This window comes from Diabrotica virgifera, chromosome 5 (assembly GCF_917563875.1).
Source record: "Diabrotica virgifera virgifera chromosome 5, PGI_DIABVI_V3a".
Classification (NCBI taxonomy): Eukaryota; Metazoa; Arthropoda; class Insecta; order Coleoptera; family Chrysomelidae; genus Diabrotica; species Diabrotica virgifera.
Genome location: NC_065447.1, coordinates 14,096,359 through 14,114,846, shown reverse-complemented (window position 1 = coordinate 14,114,846; position 18,488 = coordinate 14,096,359). Strand labels below are relative to the sequence as shown.

The 18,488-nt window shown below is 31.8% G+C and overlaps 2 protein-coding genes across 3 annotated transcripts in view; one reads left to right on the top strand and one right to left on the bottom strand.

Moving 5' to 3' along the window:
• LOC114326929 (nuclear pore complex protein Nup58) overlaps positions 1 to 4,613 on the bottom strand; it is a 51,022-nt gene extending 46,409 nt beyond the window's left edge. The window contains exon 1 of one of the 2 annotated variants that reach the window (XM_028275396.2): positions 4,495 to 4,613. In XM_028275396.2, the coding sequence (XP_028131197.2) occupies positions 4,495 to 4,497 (3 nt within the window). In that variant the 5' untranslated portion in view covers positions 4,498 to 4,613. Of the gene's footprint in view, positions 1 to 3,611; positions 3,972 to 4,494 lie in introns of those variants that run through there. The other variant, XM_028275394.2, reaches the window with a different exon arrangement.
• Positions 4,263 to 17,984, top strand: LOC114326930 (nitric oxide synthase-interacting protein homolog). Its single transcript, XM_028275397.2, has 6 exons — positions 4,263 to 4,622; positions 5,099 to 5,316; positions 5,818 to 5,930; positions 15,421 to 15,608; positions 17,671 to 17,779; positions 17,835 to 17,984. The coding sequence occupies exons 1-6, from the start codon at positions 4,447 to 4,449 to the stop codon at positions 17,904 to 17,906; spliced, it is 876 nt and encodes a 291-aa protein (XP_028131198.2). The 5' UTR covers positions 4,263 to 4,446; the 3' UTR covers positions 17,907 to 17,984.
• The last annotated feature ends 504 nt before the right edge of the window (positions 17,985 to 18,488 follow it).

Sequence of the window (18,488 nt, the reverse complement as noted above, 5' to 3'; positions counted from 1 at the left end):
CAACTCTCAATATGTAAATTTAAACAAGAAATAGATAGAAATAATTATACAGTTGCAGTTTTTCTAGATCTTAAACGAGCGTTTGAAACGATTGATAGATACATTTTATTGGATAAGCTAAAAACCTATGGCATTAATGGAGCTGTTCTGAATTGGCTAAGTAACTTCTTAACTGACAGAAAGCAAAGAGTAAAAATCTCTGATGTATTATCCGAAACTGTCAGTAATAATGTTGGTGTACCGCAGGGTAGGTACTTGGACCATTGCTTTTTATATTATATTTAAATGATATAAATTTGTTTGTGAACTGTGAATTTATTAACCTTTTCGCTGATGATACCCTTTTGGCTTGTAGTGATAGTTCTATTGAAGGGGCGGTTGTCAAAATGAATCACGTTTTATGTTCAGTGTCTAAATACTTAAAACTTAATAAACTTAAATTAAACGTAAGTAAGACAAAAGCCATGATAGTTACATCTAAATTTAAGTACAGGAGTCTTAATACTAACAATATAATGTTAAACATTGATGGGGAACCAATTGAACTAGTGACACAAATTAAATATCTTGGTTTTCAATTAGATAATACTCTATCATTCGACAAGCATCTCGAGTATACGTGTAAAAAACTAGCAAAAAAATTGTATTTCTTTACAAGAATTTCTAAGAATTTGTCACTTCAGTCAAGGATCACTGTATATAAATCGATAATCCAACCTCATTTTGATTTTTGTGCATCCATCTTATATCTTTTAAATCTTAACCAACTAGCCAAATTACAAAAATTACAGAATCGTGGAACGAGGATCATTTTACGTACAAGTAGATTAACACCTCTTACATTGATGTTGAATACTTTGCAGTGGTTTTCGGTATCGCAATATATTTGACCATGATATTGATTTTTAGAATTGTACATGGATTGGCACCTAAATATTTTCTCGATCTTGTTAGTTACAATTCAGATATTCACCCTTATTTTACGAGAAATTCAAATAATATTTACATCAGCCGAACCAATACTACAGGTGCTATGAACTCACTTCTCTATAAGGGTTTTGATAATTTCAATAAGTTGCCAACGGAACTCAAGTTGAAGACCTCACTGAACATGTATAGGAAAAATTTAAAGAATTATGTTGCAAATCGTATTTAATGTCTCATGTGGCTTCTAAATGTGTTTTTTAACTGCGTGTAGTTTAATGTAATATTTTGAGTAATGTAGTATTTTTAATCCTTGTATTGTAATGGAATATTTTAAGTGTTTTATTGTTTTATTGTTATTATTATGACTTGGATATTGTATCTTAATAACACTTTTTTATTGTCAAATAATTTAAATTGTATATACGTATTATAAAATATCTCAATTTTAACTGTATATTAGGGTTACCTAATTTTTTTTTGAATAAATTCTTCTTCTTAACTTTTTAGGTCAGCTGTAAACAAGGTCACGATAGCCTTGATGATTTCCAATTTCCAATAGGAGTGGCACAAGAAAAAGAGAAGAACATATGAGTGCACGAGATGCAAAACTCGCTTATCGACAAAAATTGAAAAAATTAGTTAAGCACGCCATCTTATTCGTATAATATTTACTTATTATTTTACATAAGTATTTGGAGCAAAACTAATTTTTTAACACACGAAAAGCTATCCCAAAAATCATGACTTGATACAAAACTCGCTTTATGCATTGATCCGTGCGATGCAAAACTCTCTTTTTGTAAGGCGTCCAATCACAGCATCAGATTTTACTCACGTGTTTACTGGTGTGATTCGACCGTTTGAATAAGTTGCGTTTTAGCGCCATTTAGCGCTGAATTGTTTGTTTAACTTTGGGCTGCAGTGGTTTAAAACCTTGTGACATTGATCTACAAATTTAATGTAATATTATAAGTAAGTGTTTAATTGCTTTGTGAATAAAATTTTTTCCAAACTATTTCTGTATCATTTTTTTGGTGCAAAACTCGCTAAATGCTTTCTTTTTTCTTAATTTTTTTAAAAAATCTACACTATTTTTTTAAAATATGTTAAAAACTATTAGAGATGTATATGTTCTAAAGGGACGCCAACAATATTAATTGATTATTAACAAATATAATGCAAACGTTTTTTGCACTTTTCTCAAATTGCCTTTACATGCAATAAGCGAGTTTTGCTTCTCTTGCACTCGTATAAACTATAACTATATTCCTACAACCTACAACTACCACCAGTGTTGCCAGATGAAGGGTACAGGCAAAGAAGGTGCTATGTCAAAATAATAAGTTTCGAGAAAAAATGGTTTTAAAGGTTAAGACTCTCTGGTGTTTACGAATTATTTAGGCACTGACAAAAACTCCGTTATTTACTAAATTTGCTGAAATGATAGTGATGGCATCAGCCTACGTGTACACAACATGACATAGCACTTTTTTCACAGGGACCATGCAGACTTGCTACCTTCTTAGGCTGATGAGATAAATTGAAATATGTTGTTATTCCTGACAACATGTTTATAGCTGTGATTGATTTATAGAATGGTAGTCGAGATCGCTGGCTAACAGAGGGAACCAGAAACTCATTTTCTGCAAAAATTGACATAGCACCTTCTTTGCCTGTACCCTTCAGATGTGATTTTATAAATCCCCAACTTAGACACTGAAATTCCCTCAAATTAAAGCTCCAATCCCCCAAATTAAAATATTTTCCGCATTTTAAAAAACTAGTAGTCAAATGCAGAGAACAGTAAACCAAAATTATACTACTTATCAACAGAGGGCCCTGGAAATAATTTATAGGTCCTATCGTCTTCGATTATATGAGAGTATAATATACAGTTCTATGTACATTCGCAAATTTAATTTACCATCTACTTGTAGATATCCACAACCCACAGTTTAGCTGCAAAATGGAAAAAATCGGTATCAATATATATGCTTAAAAATACATTCTGAGCATAGAAGATGAATGATACACTTAAAATCCTCCATAATTCCCCCCCCCCCCAAAATCCCTTAACCATTTCTGCTTAGAAAAATTCCCCTAGAAGCTTTCAAATTACTCCAAAATTGTGTGAAAATACCCCAATCTAGCAACCCTGACTACCACTATCAATTTTTTTGTTTATGAAAGATGGCGATTATCTTCCCTCCTTCCCTGACTATTGCTCATCCTGGCCCCATTAAATTTGCTTCATGCCCATTCCATCAGTATTGACAGTTCGTTGTTTAAGAATGACAAATGAGCTTTGTGATCTCTTTATGAAAACTGATCCATCTATGGAACAAAGTCTTATTTTTAAAGGGCAAATTGCTAATGCCCCTGCTGATATCATTCTGAATAGGAGTTTTTAAAAACTGCCAAGCAAGACAAAATTACATAAAAGACATAAGTAAGCAATATGTATAGTCAAAAATTCAATGAAACTTATTTTTTTATGTATTTGCTTTTTTATTTCGTCATCTAGGAATGTATCCCCTATAATCCCATATAAATTACCATCCCATACTCATGGTCTCTGTATTCGCAGCGTATTTACGGCACATATACCCCGCGAATAAAGAGGTTCTACTGTATACATGAATTTCACAATATTACATATAAAAACTCTTGTAAAACGATGTTACCTGGGGTGCAGCTCCTGGAGTAGCCCCAAAACCTCCTATTCCAGCATTTGGTGGAGCCCCAAATCCAGTACTAGCTGTGTTTCCAAAAAGCGATGGAGCTACAGATGTAGTTGTGCCCCCAAATAATCCTGTTCCAGCTCCAAAGGCAGGGGTAGCTGGTTGTGTACCAAATAATCCCCCAGAAGCGGGTGCTGCAGTCGGCTGAACTCCGGTAGCTCCAAAACCAAATGTTGGCTGATTTTGCATATTCAGTTTTTGTTTGTTTACTTATTATTAGGTAAAATATAGCTGTAATTTGGATAATGTTCAAACAAAACTAACCTACATTTTTTGAATTGAATTATTGACAGATAGACAATAGACAGATTGACAGCCTTTTATACCAACTTTAAGACCAGCCCAGCACCAACTTTAAAAAAATACTTTTGACAGTTGAAAGTCATTAAAACCGTTTTGTTCTTCTTGATAAAGAGTATTCAAAATCATGAGTACTTAATTTACAAAGATTTACCTATGTTGCAATATTAGGTAGGATGTCCTATATATTTCAATAACTATTTCGAAATTAAATTTGGCCGTCCAACTGGTTCAATTAAACGTAGAGTAGTGGCCAGTTATTTGACATGTTTAACAAACATTTTTGACGTATGAAGTTGACATGTGTTTATTATTGTTCTGTTTTGATTGGAATTTTGGAAATTCCAAATTAATAATTAATCCAAAATTATTGCCAATTGCCATCATTTTGAATTTTGGATTCATTCCATTCATTCGTTGTTAGTGGTTGTGTTTACAAAGTTGTTACTAAAGTACTTAATTGATTTAGTATAAAGCAATGACTAGACATGCAAGAAATTGTACAGCTGGGGCTGTTTACACTTACCATGAAAAGAAAAAAGATGCTAAAGCTTCCGGATATGGCACAAATACTCAAAGACTTGGCAAGGATTCAGTGAAAGATTTTGACTGTTGTTCATTATCCTTACAGCCGTGCAGAAATCCTGTAATAACGTAAGTCAAAAGTCAATCTTATTATGAATATTTTATAATAATTATATTATTGAATAAGGAGAATATGGAACATTTAAATGTGAACAACATGGAGAAATAAACACTTCTCTTGGGACCAGTTTCTGGTTATGCCTGCATTCGCTTTCTATTACTTGCAAACCACCTGAATGATGAATGAAAGAAGACACAGGGAAGTCTAAAAGTGGCACTTTATACTTCCTGTCTATTCATCAAGGCAAAATTCCTACCAAATCTTGATCCATATACTCGGAAAGGAGTAAAACTAATATAAATGAATTCACTGTAAAACGAAAATGAGAAACATCTTTTTCAATTAGTTCAGAGTGGACCATAAACACCCTTTACCTCTCAGAGGGGCGTTTATGGTCCTCTCTGAAAGAATTGAAATGTAAGATCTCTCTCATTTTCTTTTTACAGCGAATTTTTTCATTTAAAAGTGAATTTTTTTTCTTTAGGAAAGATGGATATCTCTTTGATAAAGAGGTAATACTGGAGTATGTTTTAAAAAAGAAAAGCGAATACAACCGCAAGTTAAAAGAGTACGAGAAATTAAAGAAACTGGAGGAAGAAAAGGATGCTCAGAAAGAAGCTGAACATATTGGAAAACAAGTGTCATCTTTTCTCAAAAACGAAGATAATATTGTCAGTAAATCTTTGGTCAAAATGGATACAGGTATGTCAATAAAATATGCTTTTTAAATAGAGTTTGTGAATGAAGTAAATAAGTTTGTGAATGAAGTAAATAAGTTTGTGAATGAAGTACAGTGGAACCTCGATAAGTTATCGAAAATCCGGATTAGCAGGAGAATATGGTAAAAATTAATAAAATACGGTATACTTACAGATAGACTCCATTATAATTGCAAAAACATGAAATACATATTCACAGTACATCTAAATTACGTACAGTTGTATGCAGTATTGTTTATTTCTTGGTAAAAAACTCAGTCAAAGTGAATAAATGTTTGTTTTGTCTGATGAAAATCAGTCTGGGTTAACTGGACTTCCAGGTTATCGGAGGCCAACTTATCTGGGTTTCACTGTAAACATATTTTGTGGTTTGATTTTATAACTTAAAAGTTTATACTCTTCAGCTACTTAGATGAGTTGAAGTTGAAATTTTTCATATTTTCTGTAGATATTACTTTATAATTTACCTATATCCTTTATTTAGATGGTGCTGGACCTTCAATATCCAATATGGCCTTAGGGCGAGATAAAGAATTGCCTGCTTTTTGGGTTCCTTCCAAAACACCCAGTGCAGAAAAAAAGGAATTGGAAAAGCCAGTAAGCATTGTTATATTTCAAGTAAATTTCACAGAACAATTTTCACATAATTTCATTCAATTTTACATTTATTTTCAATGACTTTAAATTTTTGTAGTTCCTATCAGTTTGCCTCTCTATGATTCAGCAACTTCTTGACTTCTACTTAAGGCCATCGGTACATAATTCGCAAATATTTTATGGCTATCTCTACTTTTTCTGTCTTTACACAGCAAATTACATGTGGTAAAATTCTCACTGGTATGGATATGTAAACTTTATTTCACAACGTCATCATTAACTTTAAAGAGAGCTTTTGAATGTTCTTGGATAACTGTTACTTGTATAATTAATTGGCTTAATTATTAATTCAGTTAATTAATATGATAATTTTTTCACTTACTGTTGTAATGTTCACTTAATGTTGTAATAATTTCTATACTGTACAACAAAAACTAATACTCAATCGAGAAAAGAGGACAAGTGATAAAGTGATTTTTTAATAATATATTGTTACTATGAAACGCTTACAATTTTGAACATCTTTAACAACAAAATACTTGAACCACTGAATATATCCTAGTGTATTCTCTGCTTTGGATCTTCCATAAATAATAAACAATAAATAACTTTTTATTGAGTTCACGTCTTAAATCAATTATTCATCAAATACACTATCAACATTATTTAATCAACAACTCAAAACATTCCCGATGCCATGTCAAATATTTAAAGTTGTCACTGTCTAACTTACAATATTCTATTCGACTGAGTGCATTGTATGACAAAGATAGATTTGGAAAATATTACCACGGACATTGTGTTCATTTTTTTCGAATCCTGAAAAACCCAATAAATATTTTTGAAAAATTTAAACGCAGAATGAAAGACTAAATTATTACTGCGTTTAAATTTTTCAAAAATATTTATTGGTTTTTTCAGGATTCGAAAAAAATGAACACAATGTCCGTGGTAATATTTTCCAAATCTATCTTTGTCTTACAACGCACTCAGTCGAATAGAATATTGTCAGTCAGACAGTGACAATCAGTGACAATTTTAAATATTTGACATGGCGTCGGGAATATTTTGAGTTGTTGATTAAATAATATTGATATATAGTGTATTTGATAAATAATTGATTTAAGATGTGAACTTAATAAAAAGTTATTTATTGTGTATTATTTGTGGAAGATCCAAGCAGAGAATACATCAGGATAATATATTCTGTGATCCAAGTATTTTGTTGTTAAAGATATTCAAAATTGTAAGCATTCCATAGTAACAATATATTATTAAAAAATCACTTTAACACTTTTCCTCTTTTCTCGATTGAGTATTAGTTTTTGTTGTACATATAAATTATTACAATCACTGAATACATACAGTGGGTGATCATATTATTAGAGCCACCTCATAAAATTTTACTTTTGTTTCAATTCAATTCAATTCAATTTATTAGCCAAAATTTACAATTTTAAGTACAGCCGGTTCCTAAAAAAACTGATACGACTCTTAATAAGATTTGATCATGTTGAGCAGTGTATTTGATTGATCTGACATTATATTTATTATGACATACAAATAATAAAATAAACAAACAACAAACAACTGATTACATATTATGTTAATTCATAAATTGTACTAATTATTAAGGTCTAAATGTTTATATTATTTTAAATCTATCTAAACTTTTATATTAACTATCTAAATGATAGTTTTTACATCAAATAGATCACATAATTATTGTAGACGTGGATTATACAACAAAACAAATTAATATTCAATTCAGCCCTGTAACTTATTAAAATAAATATTATAGAAGTTTTCAGGGACTTTCAGCCCTCGGTAATAATGTAGTCTTTCATTCTGAGTTTAAATTTTTCAAAAATATTTATTAGTTTTCTCAGGATTCGAAGAAAATGAATACAATTAAAATACATTGAGAATTTTGACATGCGTCACAATTTTGCATTAACTCAATGTTCTAAACTGTTAAATTCCAGCTTCCCTAATTATTTGACATCAAAAGACATTAGAAACTATTTGTAGAGGATTGAAATCTGTATTGAAAACAACTGTTAAAATTGGTCTACGTAATTAAACATATTCCAAAATTTTGTAAAAATGTAATACATTTCAGTTTTCAGCCCAAACTTAGGCCACACACAATGCAATAATGTTCACATTTTTGAACTGTCAATATTTTTATTTTATCATCTATTGTTTAAAAACAATACAGTTGATAAGATATTCTCAGTTGCGGAGAAAGTATTAATAATAAAGATTAATAATAAAGTCTAATAACCGTGGAACAGAATAAGCTATCTGACAAATTTTAAGATTTGGCAGTGACATTGACAGTATGTAAATATTAAGTATTTATCCTTCAAAATACACTGCTCAATTTTCTACAAAATACGCTTCAAGAGTCGTATCAGTTTTTTTTGGAACCAGGTGTACATATAATATAATATACAGAAAGACACCTAGATGTGAAAACATCTGTGTGTGTCTATAGAAAAATCCTAAATAAATATAGATTACTTATAAACAAACGTAACAAAAAAAAAACACATTCGAGAATCAAAATTATTTGGAATTTAAACTTAAAACTAATTAAAACAGCATATCTATATAATATAATAATATGTAAAAAATCCAACTTATAGGTATTAAGAATTCCAAAATCAAAAAAAAGGACATTTTTTTTTTCAGGATTTACAATTCAAATTGTGTTTTGTTTCCAATAATACAATCAACTACCTTTTTATTAAACATTTTTATGGATTTGATTTCTTTTATTTTGTTTGGTAGTAAATTATAATACTTGGGTGCCCTAAAAATCACAGAATGTTGGCTTATTCCTCGACTTAACTGTGGTAAAACTAAGCTTCTTTTGATGTTACCTCTAGTTTGATAATTATGTTCTATTAGTGTCTGTTTGGAGAAATTTTTATGAATATATGTGCAACATGTTGAAATATAGAGTGTTTTCAAGTCACAGATTTTATTATTATATAATTCAGTTGTAGAGAAAAGTTTAGGTTTTTTTAACATTATTTTAATAATTGAATTTTGAGCTACTTTGAGATTTCTTATGTTGTTTTCATATGCTCCACCCCATAACAAAATTCCATACCTTAGTAAAGGCTCAATTAAGGATTGATAAATCATAGTGATCAGTTTTTTTGCAAGAAACTCCCTTAGCAGATAAAATTTATGCATAAGGGCCCTAATCTTTTTTGTTAGGTATGTTATGTGGTGTTCCCATTTAAGATTTTTATCTAAATATACTCCTAAGTATTTTATGACATTTACTTGTTCAATAGGATCTTCAATGTTTTGTATGTTAATGTTTTCAAAGTTTGGACGATTTGTATCATTTATAGAAAAGGCTACATAATTAGTTTTTTTAGCATTTAGAAGAAGTTTAAATGTATCAAGAAAATTTTTGATATAAAATAGATCTTGTTGAAGTTTCTGTTTTGCTTCTTCCCATGTAGATGCAGAAAAAATTATGACTGTATCGTCAGCATATGACACGATTTTACCCCTGATCTTAAGATTAAATATTGAGTTTATATATATATTAAAGAGTATTGGGCCTAAAACTGTACCCTGTGGCACTCCAATTTTAATAGTTCTTGGTTCGCTGATAGCATCATTTATTTTTGTATATTGTATTCTTTCATAAAGATAGTTAGTAAAAATTTTCTGCCCAATACCCCTCACGCCATATTTATCTAGTATATCCAATAATTTAGTGTGTGAAACTGTGTCAAATGCCTTGGACAAGTCAAGGAACACTGCAATACATTTTTGCCCTTTATCAAGATGCATAGTTATATCTTGCACAACTTCATTCATAGCATCTACTGTACTTAGACCAGGAGTAAAACCAAACTGATTAGGAGATAATATTTTGTTTTCAGTTAAATATGACACTAATCTATCTTTTAAGCATTTTTCAAAGATTTTACCTAGATTTGATATGATACTTATTGGTCTATAATTTTCCATATTAAATTTATTACCTGATTTATAAACAGGGCTCACTACTGAAACTTTAAAATGACTTGGAATATCACCAGTTTTAAAAATAAGGTTTATTATATGAACAAGAGAATCAATGAGATAGATGTGAAGAGTTTTTATAATTTTAGAAGAGATGGCATCTTTACCTGGTGCTGAATTATTTTTAAGGGAATTTATATATTTTATTATTTCGTTATTTGTGACTGGTTTAAGATACATTGATGTCTGAGAGGAGTAATTCATGTGGAATGGAGTATGTGGTTTTTTAATTTTACTGGTCATTTTTAATCCTATTTCAGTAAAAAACTTATTAAAATGGTTTGCAATATCAATGTTATTTTCAATTTTATTATCATTTTCAACCTTGATGTACTTAATTTCATTTTTTTTATTTTTTGTGTTTTCGTTTGTAGCCTCATTTATAAAATTGTAAATTTTTTTAATATTTTTGCTATTATCATTTATTTTGTTTTTATAATAATCATTTTTTGTTTGTGTAATTAATTTATTTAGTTTATTTCTGTAATCTTTATATTCAATGATTTTTTCTGGAGTGGATTCCCTTCTTAGATTTTGTTTAAGTTGATCTCTTTTTCTAATAGATACAATAATGCCATGAGTAATCCAAGGTTTAATTTTTTTAAACTTATTTTTAAGAACTATGTCATCATAAGAAAGTTGAATTAATTCAGATATATTTTTTATAAGTTGTCCCGCAGCTATCTCTGGTTCTGCATAGTTCAAAATCTCTCTCCAGTTTACATTTTTTGCATGATTAAGAAGTTTTTGATAGTTTAATTTTTTATATATTTTTGTGTTACTAAAAGAGTTGCTACTGATATTTTTATTAAATGAAAAATTCAACAAGACTGGTAAATGATCTGTTATGTCATAATTAATTATATTTGGACTTACCTTTATAAAGTTCTCCTTTAATCGTGTTTTGAGGAATATATGATCAAGACATGTCAGAGATTCTGGCCTTGTTACGTCCTCATATAATGAAAAAAAGCCATGAGAATTAAGGATAGAATTATATTCAATGACTATGTGATCTGTGTCATTCAGAATATTTAAGTTTATATCTCCTAAAAACAACTCAATATCTTTTGAATTTTTTTGAGAAAGATATTGATTCAAGTCTGATAAAAAATTAACTACATTTGAGCTGGGTGAGCGATAGCATATATTAAAAACAAAAGTTGTGTTTTCAAAAGTTAGTGTTAAGCTTGTTATACTTATTTTAGATGTAACTTGTTTGTTTGTATGTATAAGTGGATTTAAATTGCATTTAGTATATACTAAGATACCATCAAAGCTATTGAAATCTCCATCATCATAATAAATATTAAAACCTGGAATGTTACACTGAGAAGTTGAGTACAAGCTGTGGCATTCTGTTAAGATTATTAAATCACAACATTGTAAGTTATAAGCTTGAAGAAATACAAGAAGTTTATCATGATTTGTTTTTATACCCCTAATATTGAGTAACAAAGTATTTAGTTGAACCTGACCTATACTAATAACACTATTTATAGCACTTGGTTCAATAGTAACTTTTTTATTTTCAATAGAATGGTATGTAAGTTTGTTCTTTATACAGTCCACGTTGTCTTTGAAACTTTAGAAATGGATGCTATGGTTCTGTTGGAGTGATTAGTATTGAATATTACAGTTTTTATTTCTGCTATTTTCCTTGTTGAGATGTCTTTGGATTTCCCATGATGTTTTGGTACGACTAGTGTAACGAACGCGCAATTTTTACTAAATTCACAAAAAATAGTATAGGCCTGTCAGAATATAACTAGAGAGCAATGGAAACTCGCAAAGTTTATTATAACTCTAAACACCCAGAATACAAAATAATAGGCACACGAGTTGCACGCTAGGCTGGGCAGCACTGATAAACAATAGCATCTGAGTCACGCATTGCCACACATGCGTGTTGCCACTATTGTCAGACTATTTATTGCACTTTCATAAAGTGTAACAAGACAGCCAAGTGGAAACTAATCCATTAATATATGATTCAGCTCAGTTATATACCCTTCCTCTAAAACATTGAATTTTACTAGGTGGCTCTAATAATATGATCACCCACTGTAGTTAGTGAAAAAATTATCACATTTATTAACTGAATTAATAATTTGCAATTATACAAATAACAGTTATCCAAGAACATTCAAAAGCCATCTCTTTAAAGTTAATGATGACATTGTCAAGTAGAATGACATTCTAGTAATATTTACATATCCATACCAGTGTGAATTTTACTACACGTAATTTGCTGTGTAGACAGAAAAAGTAGGGATATCCGTAAAATATTTGCGAATTATGTACCGATGGCCTTAAATATGGTGATAATAATATTATCAATGATGATGATGGATCTCGTTGTCACACTCCTCTCTCTTTAATTTTTTCTTTTAGTTTATTATTTACCTTCACTATATTTTTTTGTTTTCAGCAGTGTTAACTTTATCATTCTTATTATTTATGGTAACACTTCTAGATCTTTTAATGCTTTATATCTTTCTATTCTTTTTATTCTATCAAATCTTAATCTATGAAGAGTGCCATTGTTGGTTTATTATAATCATGACGCTCAGCTTGTAATTCCCTTAAAGTAACAATGTTGTCTATAGTGCTCTTTCTTTTCTAAAGCCACACTGATATTTTCCTATGCTATTGTTTAGACTTCTTATTAACTTGTTTTTGATGTGGATTGCTAATATCTTATATACTACATTTAATAGTGCCACACCCCTATAATAATTCTGACATTCCACTTTATCTCCTTTTTTATAAAGAAGACATAGTACTGCTTGCTTCAATCCCATTGGCAGTTCATTCTTTTCCCATATGTTTTTTAATAGTTTGTGGATTTTTTCTCTCATCTGTGCTCTTCCCTATTCTGTAAGATTTTATGCCATTAAAACTTTGTAGTTATTGTCATGTCATTGTTCTGAGGTTTTAAAAGAAATAATCATCATCATCATGGCGTCTACACTCCTAGCGAAGTGATTTTTTTTTTAAATCCAACGTTTATTGCAATCTGTCTGATCACAAACAATAAGCAATACATATAATTATTGAAAAATAACACAGATGGAAGCCGCCCAGTGGCGAGCACCCAGTAAGACATATAACATTATAATTTTAAAATAAGACATAACAATTACTTGGAACATAATACATAGATAAAATTTAGTATAGTGGACAGTTTGGAAAATAGAAATATGATTATTAAAAGTCTAAGGATCATGAATAAAAATACGAAGAAAGTTTAAAAAATCACTAAAACTCAAACATGATTATTTCACTGCACTATGACACTGCACTCTGTTGTTGCTCTAATGTCCAGATGTACTAGAGGTCTAAAGGGTCAGGTCTTTTTAATCGTATTTCATGAGAAATGTTGAGCAGGTCCGTGGCAAGTGGATTTGAATGGCAGGATAGTCTGGTCTTGTATCTAGAATTTACAGCAGATATTGCTTCGCTAACTGTTGGTAGCTGTAGGTCGTGGTGCAATCTCTGGTTCGTAACATACCAAGGGGCATTGCAGATCTGGCGCAACACTTTTGATTGGAACCGTTGAAGTTTTTGAATGTTGGTATTACTTGCTGTTCCCCATATTTGTGCTGCATATAGCCACACAGGTTTTAAAATTCATTTATAAATCATAATTTTGTTCTCCAGGCTAAGATTTGATTTCCTACTCATGTACCAATACATTTTCCTGTAGATTAGGCCGAGTTGAAGACGTTTCTTCCAGATGTGGGTGCCCCAATTAAGTTTACTATCCAAATGAATTCCCAGGTATTTTACGGCGGTATTGACTGGTTGACTGGAGTGTTATTTATAGAAACCGAAGGCGCGACACCTTTTTTTAAAGTAAATGTTATTTGTGTGGATTTTAAACTGTTGACTTGTACTCGCCACAATTTAAGCCAGCTGTCTAGTTCAGTCAGATGATTTTGCAATATCTCGGATGCTTCTGTTGCTATAGGATTTGAAGCCATTATAACTGTGTCATCCGCATATGTAGCAATTGTTGTATTAATGGTGGTTGGAAGATCCGATGTGTATATTAAGTAAAGTGTTGGTCCTAATATGCTTCCTTGTGGAACTCCAGAACATATTGGAAACAGGTTAGTAATTTCCCCTCCTCTTTTGACTTGAAAAAATCTATCTGTCAGATAGAATCTTAATAGTGAACTTACGGGATAAGGAAATATGGATTTAATCTTGGAGATAAGACCTACATGCCAAACTTTGTCGAATGCCTGAGAGACATCTAGGAATGCAGCTGTACAGTAATTTTTGTGTTCGAGCGAATTTCTGATAGTTTTTACTACCCTATGAATTTGCTCGATGGTACCATGTTGTTTCCTAAAGCCAAACTGATAATTAGGTAAAACATTGTTGCTGTCTAATGTAGGCTTTAGTCTTCTCAGGAAAAGCCGCTCGAACACTTTGGATATAATAGGCAACAAGCTTATTGGACGATATGAAGATACTTCCGCGTGATCCTTATTAGGTTTTGGGTTTAGAACAATTTGAGCTACTTTCCATTGGAGTGGAAAGTAACCTGTTTTTAATATTGAATTAAATATATAAGTAATTAAGCTTACACCTTCGTTGGGTAGATTTTTTAGTACCAAACTAGATATTATATCATACTCAGGTGACTTCTTATTCTCCAGATTGTCAATTACTTCTTCTACTTCAGATTTCTTGAAAATTTTAATAGGCGGAGCCATTTGATATGGTGCGTTTATGACTTCATGAATATCTTCTTCTTCTTCAGCTGAAACTTCCCTCTGATGCGGTTGAAATACCTCGCATAAATGATTTGCGAAAGTATCAGCTTTATCTTTGTCAGTTTTAGCCCATGTGCCATTTGGTTTCCTGATTGGCATATTCATTTGTTCGTTGTCTTTAAGTTTTTTTTGTTAGTTTCCACAGAGAATAATTTGTATCATCTGAAGTGAGAGGTTCTTTAAAGAATTGTTGATTCCATTGTCTTTATGTTGGATCAAGTTTCTTTTGAGTAATCGAAGCGAAGTGATTGCAGCCCTCTTTGGGCTCTTCCGATTCGTTTGTCGCGGTGAATCAATCCGCATGAACATTTTCGTTTTACAATTGGTTGTGTGACTTGGCATCTTCTACAATTTTCCTCCATTCGTTGCTGTTTTTGCTTATGGTTACCCATTCTCTGACTCCCATCTTCTTAAGGTCCTCCACTATCTGGTTCTCCCATCTAGTTTTGGGTCTTCCTCGTGGTCTGCCTGATACAGGTCTACATTTGGAAATTTTCTTGATGACGGCTTCTGGATTCCTCCTTTCTATATGTCCCATCCATCTGAGTCTCTGTGCCTTGATAAATCTGACGATGTCTTCTCCTTTCAGAAGTTCTCTCTCTTTCAGAACTGGATTTAAAAGAAATAATAATATCTTTTATTTTTAGGATCCAATAGTTTATTGTCCAATATCTAAGAAACCCCTGAAGATGAAGGACTTAGTAAATGTGAAGTTTACACCTGTCAACGATCCAGATGAGAAGAAGTCAATACACATCAAAGAAAACAGATACATGTGTGCTGTTACACATGATATATTAAGTAATTCAGTTCCTTGTGCTGTTCTAAAGCCAACGTAAGTATCTATTTTATGGAATTGTTAGTGAATTTACAGGATTGATTTATACACATATTTTCATAACAAATTTTAAATTTTATAGTGATGAGTGCGCTACTAACCGGCAAAATAACGGAAAAGACGGAAAACATAATATGTTGTGAAATAAAAAGAGATGAAACTAGTAGAGATGGGAAATTATCGACAGAAACCTATAAATTTACATTATATTGATAGTTTCCCACCTTTAGAGGTACCAGAGTCAAACTTTTACAGGAGAATTTTATAAAATTCTCCTGTCTCATTGGCAAACTCTTCAGATACATCTAAAGGTGGGAAGCTATCAATATAATGTGAATTTATGGGTTTTTATTGATAATTTCCCACCTTTACTAGTTTCTTTTCTTTTTATTTCACAACTCATTATGTTTTACGTCTTTTGCATCATTTTGCTGGTTATTATCACACTCATCACTGTATATTGAAAATGAAAAACGGTTAATATTTCGTTCTGTTTCAGAGGCAACCACACCATCTGTTGTACATACATTAAACATATGGTGGTTGCCTCTGAAACAGAATGAAATATTAACCGTCTTTAATTTTCTTAGTTTTACTCACATTTTGTGTACTAGGAATCAAAATTCGTTGGATTTTTACCTAGATAAATAGACATGCTGTAGAATGCATTTTTAAATTCCCCCTAGTCTTTATTCATTTATTGTTCGTTTGCCTTGCAAATTGTAGAAGGCACAGATTTAGGTTGTCATCAAAATTTTGGTTCCAACGTTAGAAATTTTAGATATTTGGTTTTTCTCATTCTTCTTCTTCTTCTACGGCACTACAGCCCAAATTGAGCTTTGGCCTCCTTTATTTTTTGCCTCCACCCTTGCTTGTCTGTGGCTGCTCTTCTCCATACACGGATTCCTAAACGGGCTTGTTCGTCGCTGTTTACTGTGTCTTCCCAGCGCTTTCTTGGCTTTCCAACCGGCCTCTTTCCCTGTATTCTAGCATTCAGTGCTCTTTTTGGTAGCCTATTCTCTCCCATTCTTATCACATGTCCGGCCCATTGCAATCTTTGTTTTCTAATGAAGTCTGACAGGGCTGCTTCCTTATAAAGTTGATAAAGTTCGTTGTTGTATCGACTTCTGAAGATTCCGTTTTCCCTCACAGGTCCTAGTATTCTCCTCAGTACTTTCCTTTCGAATGTGTCGAGTTTGTTTTTGGATGTTTCTTTCAGGACCCAGACTTCACTGCCATAGCATGTTATTGGTCGAATTAAAGTTTTATAGATTCTCATCTTTGTATTTCGGTGGACACTTTTAGACCGAAATATATGGGAGAGGGCAAAATAAGCTCTGTTTGCCTGCGTTATTCTTTTCCGTATTTCTCCATCTTCTGATCCGTCGGCATATATTTCTACTACCAGGTATGTAAACTTTCCAACCGTTTCAATGTCATCTTCATGTATAATGTTTTGTGGGACTATATTTCTTCTCGTCTGACATAATATCATCGGCATAAGCGGCCAGTTGAACCGTTCGGTTGGTCAGTAGGTTTCCTCGTCCAGTTTGCATTTGCCTAACCGCATACTCCAGTGCCAGGTTAAACAATGTTGGGGCCAGCCCATCTCCCTGCTTTAGTCCCTGCGAAATTTTGAAAAAGTCTGTCCGGTAGTTTTGTATTCGTACACATGCCTGAGTTTCATCCATTGTGGCTTTAATGAGTCTTATTAGCTTGTGTGGTATAGCCAATTCAGCCAATATATAGTATAGTTTGTTCCTTTTGACTGAGTCGTATGCCCGTTTGAAGTCTACAAACACGTTGTGAACATCAATATCGTGTTCCCATGATTTTCTCAAGATCTGTTTGACTGTAAATATTTAATCCAAATGTTCAGGTTTCGTAACAGTGTGTTTTTTCCGGGAGTGGGTTGTCAGCCCACTGCCTAACCTTCCTCCTTTATCCGGGCTTAGGACCGGCAATGGTGACTCCTGAGCTACTCGATCCACCCATTTGTCACCACAGGCGGAGTTCTTCTCATTACTATGTTATATTTTTATATTGAATTTTGTTTTAGGGGTGATGTTGTAACAATGGAATGTGTGCAAAAGATCATCAAGAAAGATATGATTCATCCCTTGACCAATAAAGCTCTCTCAAAGAAAGACATTATTATAATGCAAAGGGTAAGTCTCGGTATTAATGGTTTGGTTCATTTTTATAATTTCATATTGTTTTTAGGGTGGAACTGGTTATGCTTTCACAAATGAGAAGTTGAGTGCCAAACAGGATCGTCCTGCTTTGCAAGCGTAGTTATTTATTAGTTCTTTGATTATAATTTATGTATTATTATGTACATAGTTACTTTAAATATATTATGTTAATATGCTATTTACATTTAGTTTTATTTACCAAATCATGTAATTAATAACGAATTGCAATTCACTTATTGCAACAGTGTTTGCCTAATTTATTATATGTAAGACTATTCTTTGGTATCACAATGAAGAAGAGAAACCCAAAGTATTGATATAGAGGCACAATATTAAATCTTGAGACAAAAACACAACTTAGAGACACTGGACAAAAATCCAACTTAGAGAACTACAATTTTGAAATGTAAACAACTTCATATGCCTGGGTCCTCTCATGATCAGTGATAACTATATTACAGAAGAAACCCTCACGAACAGAAAAAAACAGGAATGACCTGTAGCTAAAGATTAAAGAAACGACATGAGCATGCAGTTGGTATAATAACCAAAACAATCAGTAAATATATATCAAATATCTTACCTATATCACAGAAATTCATGACAATACAATTGAATTCGACTCTAATATAAGTTGACATCGTTCAGATATACGCATTCACAACAGATGCAAGAAAAACAA